This window comes from Phlebotomus argentipes, unplaced genomic scaffold (assembly GCF_947086385.1).
Source record: "Phlebotomus argentipes unplaced genomic scaffold, Phlebotomus argentipes genome assembly scaffold_18, whole genome shotgun sequence".
Lineage (NCBI taxonomy): Eukaryota > Metazoa > Arthropoda > Insecta > Diptera > Psychodidae > Phlebotomus > Phlebotomus argentipes.
Window position 1 is genome coordinate 11,103,434 of NW_026776177.1, and position 17,810 is coordinate 11,121,243.

Genomic DNA, 17,810 nt, shown 5'->3' on the forward strand with positions numbered 1-17,810 from the left:
GGTAGAGAAAGCAGAATATAACACAAAAGCTATTGAGAGGGAAGATCTTATGGAAAATCTCTGGGAAAAAGGGATCAGCTTTTTATTGAAAATTTTAATGGATCCGTATTGCAATTACGGCATTCTTTCGCTGCAGTGAATAGCTGAATGGGAGGGTAGAGAAGAGAAATGGTGGAGCTCTCATCGTGTTTTTGCTTTTTGTAGAAATTTCTGAGCGTATCGATTTTTATTGCCATCAAAGACTTTTCCTGTTGCTTCAATATTTCCCACTTTATAGTGTCTCTTGGCTTTATCATGGATTTTGTCTTCACAGGATCAGTTCCAGGCGCAAAATCAGTTCCAAACACAATCCTATCAGACCACTACATCCTATCAGGCGACTGAAACTCAGCAGCATCAGCAGTACTATCAACCAGCAGTGCGCCAGCCGAGTCCAGGAGTGATTACTCTTCGCACTGAACTGCCTGTCTCTCAAGCACCGGCCCCAGTCTACGCATCCCAACCTCCAGTCTTCAGTTTCAAAGGTCAAAGACTCCGGTTCGACTGGTGGGGTTGATTGCTGACGGCTCTCTCTCTCTTTCCAGGAGGCTCAAACATGCGTGGCGACCAGAAGTGGCCTCCGGTGGAGTACAAGCAGCAGGCGGCTGCTGAGAATGAGGCCCGGCTGCGCCTCGCCGCCGGACCCGCCTGTCGTCCGCGACGTTGTAACAAAGTTAATACCTTTAACTTCTAAGTGTGTCCTTCCGGGGGCCTCTCTCTCTAACACCTTCTGCTGCACACTACACTCAATAGTTAGTCCTTGAACACGATTCTCTCACTCTTGCTGGGGAGCTTTCTATCGCATCTCACACTCATGTGTTTGGACTCAGGAATTTTGTCGGGCTTCCAGCATAAGAAATGCCAACCTGCCACTTGTGACATCCTCAAGAGGCACCTTGAGAAATATTTTCGAAATTCTTCATGACATTCACCAAATGGAAATGGATGAATTTGTGTTGGGAACTTTATTGTGGTGTGCATTTCCTCACTGCACATATCGAATTTATAAGAGTTCCACTTCAATGTCTCATTCGTCTCATTTTGAGTTGTCAGGATGCATTTTCAGTTTCTCAAGAAGGCTTCATTGTACTGAGTATAAGGTTTGGATTTCTTAGATTGGAACCATAAAGCATACATATTGTATACATATTGTATTTATGTACAAGGTTTACGCTTTTAAGATCAGACATCGATCCTAACTCTGAATAACTATGAACTTCTTAAACTTCAATGCATCTACTAAAGATTTTATCTGTCTGATTGCATGGTCTTTGAGAGTTTATGTGCACGTCGAATGCTTTTTACAAGTCACTCTTCTGCTTATTTTGAGCCTCCAGGATCATTCCTGTCTCTATCCACACGTCACGCGGCACCTCCCCATTGAGGGTGGTTGATTCCCCACACGCACACCCTTCAGGGCTACACGAAAAGCACACGCAGAGTTTGAACTCACATACACACACACACAATGCCTTTGCCTGTTGGTACTCTATTGTTGGTCTTTTATTTGTAGGATTACACGGCGTTTTTTGCCAAGAACGCTCTCAGTCACAACTACCCTGGTTACAGAGTTCCACCAGGCACACAACACGTCAACGGACAATCTATGATGTAGTGTCTAATTGACAACTCTATTTAGTGGCTGTTGAACCTCTATTTGTCGTCTACACCCCCCCGAACTATCTTGACAGAGAAAGATATATCTTTGTACTTGTGTTTTAAACCCTCCATTCGAGTTTCTACTGCAATTTTTTTCTCTTTTTGTCATCTGTCTGGAACTTCTGCAGACAGATGTATTTTTTTGTTTTTTTTTTACTTCTCAATGTGAACATAATAATTTGTTTATCTTACTTTTTCCACTTCCCCACTATTTATTGTTTATTTTCTTCATGTTAATACGAATCTATGATGGATATAACGGAAAAGGAATACTGCTTAATGGAAAATGCGCAAAATGTAAAATAGATATTAGATATATTCTTCTTAAACATGCAATTTATGAAAATAATTTGATTTACTCATAACATGTTCTTTGATTTTTGTTGATATATTAAAAACGAGATTGCTGAGCAAAGGAAACTATGTAAAGTATATCATTTAACCCAAAATTATATAATCATACTATATATTAATCGTTGTGACAATTTTCGATGTGTTGAATTTTTGATTGACTATATAAAAAAATGTTATTTAATGTTTTATTGAAGCATGAAAAAGAAACTATAAAGTGTTTATCTGCAGATTAAAAAATTTTTTTTTTGCACAAAAGGTCGTGTATTTTTGATCAATGTAGAATCACAAGTCGAAGAAACTCTATACATTATAATGTGTAATTTTACGAAACATGAATGCGCGCTATAAGATTATAATCTAATACTGTGTTGATACGGTGACGAAAGAGAATTTTCGAGGAACTAATAAAAATGCTGATGTTTTTTTTTGTATCCATTGACAAAGCGAGAAACCTATAAATAACAAAAGCTGCTCATATTTATTCATAAGACAAGATTATATGAATAATTTATATGACAAACGATAAAAATATTATCTAATTGAATTTACTCTATTTGTATGTATTTAGGAATTTTTCGTTAACCATTTTGCATCTTTCTGGTGGCTCTTCAGCCAAAATTGTGAACAGAAATCAGAGTCACCAGAAACGCTTTCGAAACTATATCTTATCCGTGAAGAGCGGAATTTTGCGCTGGAGAGAAAATGCTCAATTATACTGTCTTGTTTGAATTTTTGGACGTTCTTTACACAAATTTAACATCTGAAGACGCCGAGAATTGTCCCTAAAGACGAGCTTGTTCAATATTTTGGGCATTTTCTCATATTATTTGATTTTTTGTTTCTAGAATAAGAAGACTATATTGTTGCCAAAGGTCATTTCCAGCAAAAGAAACCCATCATTCAGGCGACAATTAAAAAGGAGCATAATTGTCAAGCGAATGCTGAGATCCTCAAATGAAATGGGAAAGATCTTTGGCATGAGCAAAAAACTGTTTAAAAGAAATATTTATGCATGATTTTTGCGCTTGACACAGATATAAGAGCAGACAATTTCGAACAGAGATGTTTGTTGATGATTTGTAAAACATGATGGAAGAAGTTAAATGTATCAATAAACTCACACGTGAACAGCTAGAGTTGGCTTTTTAAGGTCTCATTCTTTTGTTTACCCAATTGCGATTCACGAGTTTATGCATCACAAGTGACTCCATGCAGTTTATGCGTGGAAATGGAGATCAACTTCAGGGGGTGAAGACACACTTGCTCGTCAATTGTCTCTTTGGTGTACCTCCAAAATTGCTCACCCCTCGCGGAAAGGTGAGACTTGCTTGGCAAAGAGACAAAGCGGGTTCATGAAAAATGATTTCAATATAGGAAAGAAGTGATGATAGTGGAAATGTGAAAAATTGCTTTCGAGTTTATTTTTCAGCACACTCAACTCGTCTGGTGGGTGGTGGAAACTTCTCGAAAGATCTCCCACACTTTTTCAATAGTCGAGACATTCCTCTTCACTCTGAGGAATATAATAACATATGCACTTTGCTGCAGAAAATGTATTTTGCATTATTCTTGCGCTCTCCACTCGACTGACAGTTGCCACCCCCGCCAACCAATCCCACGATATATGCCACGGCCTCTAGAACATTGCTTTCCGATACTTGCAAGTGCACTGCACCAGCAAAAAGCATCTTCAGAGACTCCCTCATCCTTATAAAGCATCGACTTTCGCTTCAAAGGACCGAGAAGATCTATGGGAAAGAGAGAAATCAAATGTGCTTGTTTTTCTCGTCCATCCTGTCTATTCCACGAAGCTTTCAATATGATCAATTTGAAGGCTCATGTTCATTTGAATGTTTTATAGACTACTGTATTATGCCAAATGCATTGGCATTCATTCTGAAGAAAAAACGATGCTTTTTTCAAACTGGAATAATTAATATCTCATTAAAAAGAGTTATTTATTCGTGTTCCCACAGAAAAACGTGAGAATGATGAGAATAATAAATGTATAAAATACATTTAAAACATCCATAAATTTTTATGCATTGTGACTTTTCACTTCCATACTCATCAAAATATTTATGATCATATTTTATTATTTAAATGTCGACATCATTGCAAGTTAGAAAGCGTGTATTTTCAACTCCATTCCAATCATGATTCACGCAATTTCAATTGACTGACAAAATGGGACAACATTTCATTGATTGATAAGAGAGCTCAGGTGATGTGGAAGGAATTTTAGTAGTGAAATGTGTATTTCACTATAGACATTATTTGTGCTCACATTTCGCACAACAATAAGAAAAGTCTATAGAAGTGATGTAAATAAAATCTCCGCCATATATTGCATTTAATGATTTTCATCCTAATGCCTATTTGCGCGTGAAATAAAATTTATACAGCTGTTCTTTATAGACTTCATTAAATATGTGATTGTTGATTTTCAATATGCGCCTGCCCGGACGCTGGATGGGCTTTATTGCCATTTTGACATACTTTTCACGTTCTGCGGTTGGAAGTGTATGTATGAGTGTTATTTTCCCGGGGAAATTCGACAGCCACGTTCAGCAATGGCAAAAAAGAAAAGGTCGGAAAAGAGGATCCCACAGAAGGTGAAAGAACTAGCCACTCGTGTAATTTATATGATAATTTTTTTTTCCACGGAACGAGAGACTTGAATTTTGCCATTTGACGAGCTAAAGGCTCGCATGATCATATTTTGTATGGAGACGACAAAGCCTCGTCCCTTTGTTGCCATACAATTTGTGGGCCAAAACATGGAAGATTTATTGAAGCCAACGAAGGCGAATCCGATTATTTGCTGTTTACATTGAAAATGTGCCACAGCAACAATTTGCAGATACGTGTAGAGGTTCTCCACAATGTACAGGAAATTTCACCCTGCCAAGCACAAAAAAAAGCAGCCGCCCCTTCAACCCCCTTTCACTATGGACTTGTGCATTTCAGAATGTCACGAAAGTGAGAGGTTTGAGAAAATTTGCGAGGAAATTATTACTCTTTTCCGCCATTCACAGTGACGTTTTCTCGCATAACGAATGCAATTGATGCTTTTGAGCGAAATATGTGGTGAAGTGCGACTTTCTCTTTTTTTCACTACAGCATGATCAATTTTTCATATTGACTGCGATGAAGCAGTGGATAGTTTTGATATAATTTATCTAATTTGGTAAATATTCCAGCAGTTGGTATGATAAATTTCTAAATTATTAGTGTAACTTTCGCGTTTGGCTGGAATTAATTCAGTGAACACTGGCGTCAGGATGGAAATTGAGGAAGCTTCTAATGAAATTAGTAATTCCCCGAGCGCTCCCTTTGGTGGTGCATTGAATTCCATTGGGAAATCAGCTTAATAAATTATAAAATAGAGTGTCTGTGCATCGAAACTGCGGCTGAATGTGAAACCCGATACAAACGAACTCCCGGAATTCAATGAATTGCGATGTCGCAGTGAGAGACAGGAATTCGAGGACTCCTTTGACATGACCCTTTTCAAAAGAACACCTCAATACTGAAAAGGTATCGGAAACACGCGGTGAGCTTTGATGTGCAGACATTTCAGCCTTTTCTTATAATGTATATTATTCAAAAAATCCCGCGGCAAAGGAAGCTTATGTATGTTGAATCCATGAAAAGTGATATTATAAATGTATTGAAATTGTTTTATTTTTGGTTTTATTTGAATTCTATGTAACACTTAAATATATCTGATTACAATCGTGCGGTGTGTTGAAATCTTTTCTGGTTAGTCTCCATTTGAAGCAAATATTTTTTTTCATTGTCTTTCAGAATGTACATCTTGAAAAAGTGTCAATTATAACGTTTAGCCCACAATTATATATTTTGCCACTGAAAAGCACTGTTCAAAAGCTTTATTGGAATACCGTGTAGAGAATTGTTGCATAAGAAACAGATGCTTTGCAGATCTGGAAAATAATTGTTTTATTGACGGTTTATAGAACAATTGAAAAACGTTACCTGAACAAAAGTGTAGAAGGAAATTACGCCAAATCCGAATGTTTCCACCTTGATGGGATGAAAAAATCTCATCATGAGCATTAAGAGATTTTTCTGGTTCCTTACACTCATTTCATACCATTTTGTCATGTACAAAGCTTCTGACATGTCTTCAGAACTGTTTCGAATGATCTGACCAAAGAAGCAGAGGATGAAGATTTGAGAAATCATTAGCATAACTACCACAAATGGTACAAGAAGTGACGCATTATGTGATTGGAAGATGAACAATATTGAACAGAGGTACAGAGTTATGGTTAGGAGTTTGTGAAAGTAGATATGCCAATATGACATCGTCAGTTGCTGTGCTTTCTCTGATATAGTCCGATGCGTCTCATGAATAGTTCGCAGTATCCAGTTGGATTTCGTTTTAATAATTTCTTCGTCGTTCATGTGCAATATGAATTCATTGATGCTCCTAAGTTCGGCGTCGCTGTACATAATTGTTATCATGATAATGGTATCAGACCACATTATGATTTCCAAGCAGCAGAAATATAAAATAATCTGAAATGTTATATTGACAGGGTAGAAGAAGACACTGTCGATTGGTAAACCAGGAAAGTAGTAAAAGACTGGCATGTGAAGTTCAGAATAATACATGTCGTAGCTTGTTATAATAACGCCGCTGATTGTAATTCCTATTAAAAATGCTCTGAAAAGAAATTCAATCCCTTTTCAAAAATCTGATAAATATTTTGAGTCAATTCTCACCTGGCAAAAATAAGAGTTATCTTCATATTTCTCAAATAACATTTCCTCCTTATATCCGAAATAATATATTCTTCAGAGTTCATTGTGATGTCGAAATACTCCAAAATTTTGAGGATATCGTTCTTATTGAAGATATTGATTGTGAGATAAATTAATACGCATTGATAAGTGGCAAAGATGTATATTATTGTGAATGACACATCTATGAGATTGCTATAGTCTTCCAACTGAACAAAAATATGCCACGTCGAGCAGAAACAGAAATAAGTCGCCGCAATCGGGAAAATCGACAACTTAAGCACATTTAGAAACTTCCACTTCGTCTGTGGCAGAAAATCCAGTCGCCAGAATTTGAAGTAGAATGAGATAATTCTCTGAAGCTCACCGTGATAATAGGATAACATTTTCTGAGCCTATTCCTTAAACTACTTTAAATCGAAAGTTTTGAGTCTAGATATCTTTTTCGGTGATACTTATAAGACATTTTATACATTGATTTCATGTGATTGATTTACACATTAGAATTTCTTTATTTCCTTTATTTCTAAAATTTCAGTTCGAAACATTCACTATAGAAAACTTAAAAGTTAGAGTAAGAATGATGGTTTCTGAATTTCCCTGTAATTTTTAATCTCTAACTATATCTGAAAAATGCAGTAATTTGTAGTTTGATCACATTTAGAAAATACTATGTTATCAGAGTGAAGGGCGGAATTTAAAATCAATATATGAGCATATTAGATGCAATTTCAAACAGTAAATGTAGCAAAATTTAGTGGATATTCTTTGAAACTACTAAGTATATACGTTAGTGGGCGTGATTTGAGCAGTAATTGAATGGTAATTTAGTAGTTTTTAGACTTGAAGATGCTTCATTGTAAGTATAATTTTCTAAGCTATTATTAGTGCCACTATAAAACTTTTCATCGGAAACACTTGGGAATCCATTGAAGTTGCAACATCTTTCAGTGTGGAACCAATATTCATTAGAACCAGAACTGTGAACTTTTCCTTTGTCTTGTTGGGTGCGTTTTCTTGTAAGTCTATTTTAGGTAAGGTAATAAAATTGCACACATTGCAAAACTGTGTCCTATATGGTGATTTGCATTATCACAGTAGATTACATTAATGTGTAGAGTATTGTTGCATAGGAAACTGATGCTTTGCAGATCTGAAAAGTAAAAGCATTTATAAAACTTTCATAAAATGTTGAAACTAAGAGTTATTACTTGGACAAAAGTATAGATAGAAATGGTGCCAAATCCAAAAGTTTCCACTTCAATCGGATGATGAAATTTTATCATGAGTATTAGGAGATTTTTCTGATCCCTAACGCTCATTTCATACCACTTTGTCATGTACAGAGCTTCTGACATGTCTTCAGAACTGTTTCGAATGATTTGACCAAAGAAGCAGAGGATGAAGATTTGAGAAATCATTAGCATAACTGCCACAAGTGGAACAAGAAGTGACGCATCCACTGATTGAAATATGGTTAAAATCACACAGAGATAAATCATGATGGTGAAGAGCTTTTGAAAGTAAACATGCCAAATGGATTTAGTTAGTAGTTTTGTTTTCTCTGAAATGAGCCTGTGGGCATGTAAAATGTTTTTTAATACGTCATATGCTCGAGTTTTGGTAAATTCTTCAATCTCGAGGGTAGAAATTAATTTTGCGATGGCTCTCAGTTCAGCATCACAATACAATATTGTTATCATGACAATAACGTCTGACCACATTACCATCTCCAAAGCGGAGAAATAGAAGATTATTTGTAGAGGTACATTAATGGGATAGAAGAAGACACTATCCAAGGGAATTCCGGGGATATGGTAGTACATTGGTAGATTATATTCTGATCTGTACGTGTCAAATATTGTAAAAATCACTCCGGAAATAAAAACAGCAGCCACGAAGGTTCTGGAAACAGTAAATTACGACAATATACTATAGAATAACTCACAATGTTTAAAATTTTACCTTCCAATGTGATATGCAATTTTCATATTTTTCAAGTAATGTTTTCCTCTAAAATTGAACATAAATTCGTTCTCAGACTTGACTGCATTGTCAAAATAATATAGTATTTCGTCAATGTTCTTTTTATTGAAAACACCGAGTGCCAAGTACGTTGATATGGCCTGATAAAAAGCAATGACAAAGATGACGGAGAAGATGAATTCAATTAAATCACTACTATAATCTTTCATTTGATAAAGCAAATGCCAAATCGTGCAGAATACACTGAAAACCATTAGAATAGGAAAAGTGGCAAGTTTTATCACATTAAGGAATCTCCATTTTGATTTAGGCAAGAAATCCAATCGCCAAAGATTGAAGAACAGAGAAACAAGAAGCTTTATTCCACTATGATATTTCGCCAACATTTTATCTGGGTGACTTAACACAGATTAATGGTAAAGCTGAAAGAGAAGCATATATAGTACGGCGTATTTCATTGACTGAACTTACAATTTATTGATATAATTTGAAACTCTTTAATTGATCTTAACAACCAATTTAAAAGTTGAAAATTCTGATTGTTACGGATACAATTAAGTTGATAGAATATTTATGCTTCGCATTCTGAAGCGATGACGTCAACAAGAATTACATCACCCACAAGAAATAGCTATCTTGCACTTGTGGAACTCAGTTCAGTACTTCAGGACTGTCCAAAAGGAGTGCATGGTTTTATGAATAGGGCTGCAGAACTGCAAGTGTTTATTTTTCATAAATCGTCGTTCAATTTTTAGGAAATTGTGTTATGGAAAGCACAATCCGGTAAAATATTTGCAACTTAATTGCTTCTTGAACTGTCGGAATAAAATAGAAAATGTTTCTAATGGTGAAAACACAGCATTTGTAATTTGTAATTTGTCCGCGATCATCTCTTTCTTCCCCTCGCGTTTCGTGTATTTTCTTTCCTACTCTGTCAGCGTCCGACTCTGACATGTCGAGACAGCCACTGTGCGAGTAGGAAGGAAAATACACGAAACGCGAGGGGAAGAAAGAGATGATCGTGGACAAATTACAAATTACAAATGCTGTGTTTTCACCATAACGATTCTACAACATTATTTGAGCTTTTAAGTAAGCTAATTTGGAAATTTTTTTTTTTAATTCCTGCTTCATTTTCGTATATGGCGTTGAGAAGAGGATTACTTTTGTAAATGTTCTGACTTTGAGAATAAATGTGAGGATTACACTGTGCAACACTTTTCTGCCCTTTTTTTGAAGTGTGGATTTTCTGATTCCTTGAGTCATCAGCTTTTCAACGGTACCTTCCTTTTTTCCCTAGACCCTCAAGTTTTCCTTTTAGAGCCTATTTTCCATTTTCCACTATTTTCACCCACTTTGCCGCACTTATGTGCTCATATCTCGCTCAATTTTCCACGGATTTTCCTTAAATTAGGCTCAAACGATAGCTATTGAAATTACCTACTACTTTGTAGAACATTGTGAGTGTTTTAGATCACTCCTTGTTGGTCAAAAATGATCTTTTGTGAACCACTAGGTAAAAAATTCGCCGGCTTTTTTACCACTTTTTTCTAAATATCTCCGAAACGAAGAAACTTTTATGTTGGATTATTTTTCCTATGTGTAGAGCACTTCAGGGGATGCATTTCCCCCATACATGCCGAAGTGATATCTCTTCTCTATCTGCCGGAAAAACGGGGTTTTTCCTCGACAAATTTTGCTTTTTTATGCTACGCGCACCCGCTAAAAAATTGAAAGAAGGTACATTTTGCTGTCTACGCATTCATTTAGATGATGATAATGCTTAGATGTTAAAACAAAAGAGAAAAAAGGCCAATATCTCGACTTTTTAGCTATTTTACGTATTTTTTTTTGTATTTTTTATGGAGTTGTTGATATTAAGACCAAAAATTCACTTAAAATAGCTAAAAAGTCGAGATATTGGCCTTTTTTCTCTTTTGTTTTAACATCTAAGCATTATCATCATCTAAATGAATGCGTAGACAGCAAAATGTACCTTCTTTCAATTTTTTAGCGGGTGCGCGTAGCATAAAAAAGCAAAATTTGTCGAGGAAAAACCCCGTTTTTCCGGCAGATAGAGAAGAGATATCACTTCGGCATGTATGGGGGAAATGCATCCCCTGAAGTGCTCTACACATAGGAAAAATAATCCAACATAAAAGTTTCTTCGTTTCGGAGATATTTAGAAAAAAGTGGTAAAAAAGCCGGCGAATTTTTTACCTAGTGGTTCACAAAAGATCATTTTTGACCAACAAGGAGTGATCTAAAACACTCACAATGTTCTACAAAGTAGTAGGTAATTTCAATAGCTATCGTTTGAGCCTAATTTAAGGAAAATCCGTGGAAAATTGAGCGAGATATGAGCACATAAGTGCGGCAAAGTGGGTGAAAATAGTGGAAAATGGAAAATAGGCTCTAAAAGGAAAACTTGAGGGTCTAGGGAAAAAAGGAAGGTACCGTTGAAAAGCTGATGACTCAAGGAATCAGAAAATCCACACTTCAAAAAAAGGGCAGAAAAAAGTGTCATTTTTGTTGCCTAGTGTTATTAGTATAAAGTTGGACGTCTTGAAAAATTCGCCTCAATAGCAATAAAAAATTTGAACTTCAGAATAAATAAATGCGTTTTATTTTTTATTTATGTACAATATTTTATAGTTATAAAGCAAATTGTTAATTACGCAGATAAATAAAGATTATTGTTGTATTGCAATTCACAGAAAGTTTCATCTGAGTTACATAATTACTGCGTAGAGTATTGTTGCATAAGACAGTGAAGCTTTACAAATCTATAGAGAGAGATAAATTTGTAGAACTTTTACATTCTGTTCAAATATAATATTTTTTCGCTTTACCTGAACAAAAGTATAGACAGAAACTACACCAAATCCAAAAGTTTCCACCTTGATTGGATGATGGAGTCTTATCATGAGTATTAAGAAATTTTTCTGATCCATAACACTCATTTCATACCATTTTGTCATGTACAGAGCGTCTGACATGTCTTCAGAACTATTACGGATGATTTGCCCAAAGTAGCAGAGAATGAAGATTTGGGTTATCATCAGAATGCACCCAAGAAGAGGAACAAGAAGTGATGCATCCAGGGATTGGAATATGAATAATAATACACAAAGATAGGTCATGATGGTGAAGAGCTTTTGAAAGTAAACATGCCACAAAGACTTTGTTAATTTCTTCGCTTTTTCGGCAATTACCCTGTGCGTATCATAAATATTTTTTAGTATTACATGTGCTCTGGTTTGTGTAGTTTCTTCACTCTCAAGGCTAGAAATTAGTTTTGCAATGGCTCTCAATTCAGCATCACAATACAATATTGTTATCATAACAATCACATCTGACCACATAACCATCTCCAAAGCGGAGAAATAAATTATCATTTGTATAAAGATATTAACAGGGTAGAACAAGATACTATCCAAGGGAATTCCAGGAATGTAATAGAACATTGGTAGATTATATTCCGCTTGATACATGTCAAACAGTGTAATAATCACTCCAGATATGGAAACTGCAGTCAGGAAAGTTCTGCAAAAGACGATTAAAAGCAGAATTAGAACTAAAACTAATAATAAATTTTACCTTCCAATGTGATATGCAATTTTCATATTCTTCAGGTAATATTTTCTTCTATAGTTTAACATGAATTCATCTTCAGATTTGACAGTATTCTCAAAGTAATTCAGTAAATCGTCAATGTTTTTTTTATTGAAGACTCCGAGTGCCAAGTAATTAGTTGCTCCTTGATAAAAAGCAATGACAAAGATGACAGAGAATGAAAAGTCAATTAGATCACTGTAATCGTCCATTTGAAATAACAAGTGCCAGATTGAACAGAACACACTGAAAGCCATTAGAATTGGATAAATTGCGAGTTTTAACACATTCACAAATCTCCATTTCGATTGAGGTAAGAAATCCAATCGCCAAATACCGAAGAATAGAGAAACAATGAGTTTCAGTCCACTATGATATTTGGTTAACATTTTATCTGCGTTGCTGGAGACACTTTAAAGAGGCGTAGTTGAAGAAAGGGCATATATAGTGTGCTGTATTGAATTGAGGCAAATTACAATGATTGTTATCGCCTTGGTGGAGTTCTATAATAGTCTTTTATTGACCAATTTTAAACTCAATAATTTAGACTGTTATTGGCACAGGTTACTTTGTTACAAACATGTCACGCACTTTAAATTAAGAATCGATGACATGTTGCCTGATCCACAACAAATAACAGCTTTCTCATATTGAACGAACTTGCCAATTTCGAATGCATAATAATTACTTGCTTGGAAAATGTGGGGTTCAAATGTGAAAATAAATGAAAAGATTGTGGAAAATTTCTAAATCTGGAAAAGTAGTTTAAAATATTTAGTTGGATTAGGTTAGGCATTCTGCTGTGGCGTAATACGCCCAATTATGTACATGTCTGATAAATTTTCCGAAAATGACCCTCGTTAGCTGGGCCTCTGGCTGAAAAATTCATGTCCCCAAATGACTCCATTATTCTCATTTTTGGAAAGTCACAAAATTACATCAGAGTTGCTTGAGCCGCAGAGGAAATCCCACTGTTAAATAGTGAATTTTCCGCACAAGTAATCATTTATGAATCGAGTGGAAATTTATCGCTCTGCGGAGGAACCCGAAAAGGAGAGGCGATAAATCAAAGAATCCAATTGAAATTCATGCAAAAATCGAGGAGCCGCACCAAAGGAAAGCACACCATGCCGTCTCAAGTGCCTCTCGAAGGGGCGGCGCGATGTTGAAAAAAAAAACATGTCGCCAGAATGGGTGGCAAAAGAGTAATGAAAATGTTACGATTCGCTTAACGTGTGGTGTTTTGGGTTAAACATGTGCTGAATGCACAACTCCGTCGTGACCACTTCGGGAAGAGTGAAAAATATGGGTTGGCATAAATTAGGAATAAATCCAGAGTGTTTCGCCAACCGACAATTCTTTGGCTGGAATGCACACTTCTTTTGCTCCTCTGGTGGACTTGGTTCGCGCATAATTCTTGGGGGCCTTTTTCGGTGGGCAAAAAACAATAAAATTGCACTTTGTTTTCAGCCTTCTGCACCATATTTATGCCCTTTTCTCGCCCACGGGGGACTCACGGGGCGTCCCACAGGAAGTGGAGGCTAGAGCGGCAAAGGTGCAAAAAGCAGTCCTATATTCTGAGAATGGGAACACGATGCAGTCTTATGTAAATGTCCCCATTCCGCCACGGAGTGTGAATCTCATAATTTTTCCCTGCAGCCCGGCCAACATGGTAAATTGTCCCATTCACCATGGCATGGGCTTGTAATGTGTCCCCACGGCATGGGAAATCTCGTAAAATTGTCACAGGACAAAATAGCAACAGCTTGGCGGCTTTTCTTCTCCTCGTCTTACCATCCACCCTATGGCGAAAATGCTGCCCTCGTCAGATGTATATTTCACCGGTGGGGCATAAATTAACTTTTGGGTGGCACTTACGGTGAGTGTTTTTGGCAAGTGAGCCAAGACATGAGATGCCATAAAAAGAAGGCCTCGTGGTATGACCCGGACACGCTCGGCACATAATTTTCTCATCATCTTCCTACAAGGGCAAACCCTTCGATTGTTTTAATTAGCAAGTCCGGAAATTCAATCGAACTATGCAGAATTAATTTTCCCACTATCTCCATGGAGATTGTCAGTAAATTTCACTCCCCTTCGTGTCTCTGAGATGAGGTGGAGAATAAATATTCACTCAGCTTGATTGCATTGATTCAATTTCAGAGTGGTAAGCGTCTTTCGACCATTCTTTTGTTTAGAAATTGCTTACAACTTTGGTAATATTTGAAGAAATATTTTCACTAATTTGTGTATTTTAATAATTGATTGTAGTTAAGATGAGAGCATTCCTTGAAAGTAGGTGCTGTGCGTCTTTGCTGCTCTTCAAGACTAGAAAACTTATTGACTTTGTGAATTTGTACATTTTTGAACATTCCATTCATGTTGCGCTTACCTCAAGGCATTGTATGCATGTATATTTGAAACCCTAAAATATCTAGAACAGACAAAACTAAATTTGTAGTGAATTTACGCAGACGTCAACAGAAATACCGCCTTAAGAAATTTAATAAAGAATTGTGTATGGGAAATTTTTCTTGCGAAAGCAAGATTTCATGTAATTTTCTGAGAAACAGAGAGAATAGAGTATACACTCCATCTCATTTTATAATCTTCTCAGTGAAATTTGAAAAGCTTGTGGATTCTCCTCCACCCCAGCGGGCTTTATATTTGTACAGACACGACTGCATGAGGAGATGAGAAAGGATTAAGTGAAGGAGTATAGCATGTATGATTTACTGTTCTGCTCAGATCTTATTGCCTTGAGTCACCTTCTGCCATGGAGTTTCACTCGACATCGGGAGCTTTCCGCCACGTTCCAGGCTGTACCGAATAAAATCGCAATGAATCCGTAAATTGATATCACTTTAACGTTTAACGTGCCATTGCCTCCTCCCTCGCTTCATTGCTATTTATTTATCCTCGCTCAATTGGAAAATATTTATTGCAATCCAATTGGCACTGCTCGGAGGAGATTTTTCTTGTATCTCTGGGTAAGCGAGCAGATAACGTCTCACTTTCTACCAGGAACGGAAAATTAATTTCCCCCCAGGCACAGGGAAGATGGCTACACTTCAGAATGAATTGCATTTTTTTTGTCCATCGCTGACCAACTTTTTGTGAGCATCTGAGCCCTATTTTTGGCTGGCAAACGTAGGAGTTCAATTTGTAAAGAATCAATTCACGAGCTATGTTTTCAAGAGAGGAAAAATCTGCGTTTCTGCATCGTTAAAATGTCATGCAATACACAGACGTAGTATTATTTCGATTTAATGGCACTTTTGAGCGGTGAATCGTTAGAAAATACACTTGAAAATACATATGTGTGCGCTTTTGTGAAGCTTTAAGGGACATTCGAATGGAACACTTTTCCCCACTCACGGATGATAAGCCGCATTGACTATAAGAGGAAATGATAAGTAGGAAGAGAATTCTTAGGATGCATTTACAGAATATCACTCGTGTGTGTAATAATTTTGTTGGGAAAATACTTGAAAATAACTCAAGGGATGCACTGTCGAGAAGTGATGAATTCTCGTGAATTTATGTAACTATGCGAGGCACAATGATCTATGAGTACGTCGCAAGCTGAGAGGTACGACAATGCGAGAGAAATTTGATCTGCCAGATAATAAGTTGGCCGACGGAACTTGAGAGTCTGCGACAGGGAGCTTTCTGTCAGGGCTGAGGGGTAGAGACGACAATGATGTGTTATCGCTGAGTTGTAGAAATGAATGAATTAAGTAATGTTATTACATCTCCTCACTCTGGAGACTACAATAATATTGTCCGATTGGGGAGATGAGCATTAAAAGTTGACGACAACTTCTATCATATCTCGTCAAGAGTGGAGAATTGTGGTTGGGGCGCGCGAGGAGTGATAAAAGTTTTCCTAGAGAAGTGCACTTTTCGACACGAGCTCCATATTTCCGCTGTTAGTCAATTTAATTAGCCTCTCACTCATCTCGCTGATAAAGTTGGGAATTACGATGACAAAGACTCACCCTTAATTTTCAAGACAGAGAGGAGAAAAAAGTAAATCTCCTCCAAAGTGGATTACACTCATCAGTTTTCCCATGAGGAAATCTCACCCAATTACTGAAGATTGATTGTATGGAGTATCAGTTAATCATACACGACGAAGAGGTCACTCCACGCGAGGTTTTTCAAGCTGTCCATGAGGGATGGTGAAAAATTACACTGCATAGAAGTGTACATAAGTTTGAGGCTTTCTGTTGGCTCGCAAAGAGATTAAAGCTTGATTCTTCATAAAACTTGACTAACTCTCGCATTGTCTAACGAAGAGCCTTAATTGGAGCTCAGGAAGTTTTCAAGTGGGCTGCCGGATGACGGGAAAAGGAGTCCCTAGAGTCACCCATAGATTGAAATAGTAGATTAAAGCTTCAACCCACTCACAATCTCGGGTAAATGAAAATGGGAGAAAAGTCCCGGACAGATAAGATAGAAGAGGGGGAGACGAAAAAGTTAATGTAAGCCCGTGTCGTAAATTACAACTTCTTGAGCTGGAATAAAAAAGAGGTTCGGAAGGTACATTTTGGGTAAAAAAAAGAAGTGAGGGTGAAATGCATGTGAAAAGAGTTCAATGGTGATTCTAAAATTCATAAGTGATCTTGAATATTCCATATGTAATTCTCTGGAGTTGTGAATAAAAACAGATTTTTGTCACCTTTTCTGAATGCCGCCGAAAACAGGCAAAGTTTATATGAAGGTGAATAGTGAAATATTGTGAATCCCGTTTCATGGTTTCCATTCTTAATTGCTGTTGTAAATTTTTGCTACAATACACGTCTGCTCACCCTCTTGACCTCAAAGCGGGTGAAGAATTGTGTGCGGGAAGAAGATCGTGGCTGGTGAGAAACAAAAGGCAGAGCAAATTCTCTCATCTCCGCATAAAGTTATAGAGGCAGTCGCAGGAAAACTCTAGAGTTTTTCCCGCTGGCAGTGTGTGTGTGTGATAAGGAGCAAAAATGAATATATTGCGGGAAAAAAGGTGAGAGGCAAGTGAAGTTCTTAATTAATGTGGTGGGATTCGTGATGGTGGGTGAAAAGGTGTAATACGACGGGGCACACCTGCGATTTTCCCGCAATTCCCATCAACCCCTTTTTCATTCGCGTGGCACTTTCCACTTGTAGGCCGTGCTCCTTAGGCCCAAATGTAAAGTCTTCCTCCCAGTAATTTTTTCTCTCCCAGAGCCGTGACTTTTTTTCCACCACCACCATCTGAAAGCAAAGTTTTGCCTCAGGGAAAAATTCCAGAAACGATCTAATTTCTCACATTAAAAACACCAGACATCTTAAAATAATTACATCTGCGATAAGATTAATTTTCCCTCCCATTTTTGTCTCTTTTCTCGCAATTCCTTCATTTT

General features: G+C 36.9%; 2 protein-coding genes across 8 annotated transcripts in view; one reads left to right on the top strand and one right to left on the bottom strand.

Annotated features, from left to right (window-relative positions):
- Positions 1-3,188, top strand: part of LOC132261084 (trithorax group protein osa) — a 33,001-nt gene extending 29,813 nt beyond the window's left edge. For all 7 annotated transcript variants that reach the window (XM_059759612.1, XM_059759613.1, XM_059759616.1 and 4 more), the window contains 3 exons: positions 314-524; positions 585-712; positions 1,553-3,188. In XM_059759612.1, coding sequence (XP_059615595.1) covers positions 314-524; positions 585-712; positions 1,553-1,654 — 441 coding nt within the window. In that variant the 3' untranslated portion in view covers positions 1,655-3,188. The remainder of the gene's footprint in view (positions 1-313; positions 525-584; positions 713-1,552) is intronic.
- Positions 3,189-4,252: 1,064 nt separating this feature from the next.
- Positions 4,253-11,870, bottom strand: LOC132259153 (odorant receptor 4-like). Its single transcript, XM_059756704.1, is given in 3 exon segments — positions 4,253-4,376; positions 8,008-8,336; positions 11,628-11,870. Coding segments are annotated over 3 exon segments (696 nt in total).
- Positions 11,871-17,810: the final 5,940 nt, after the last annotated feature.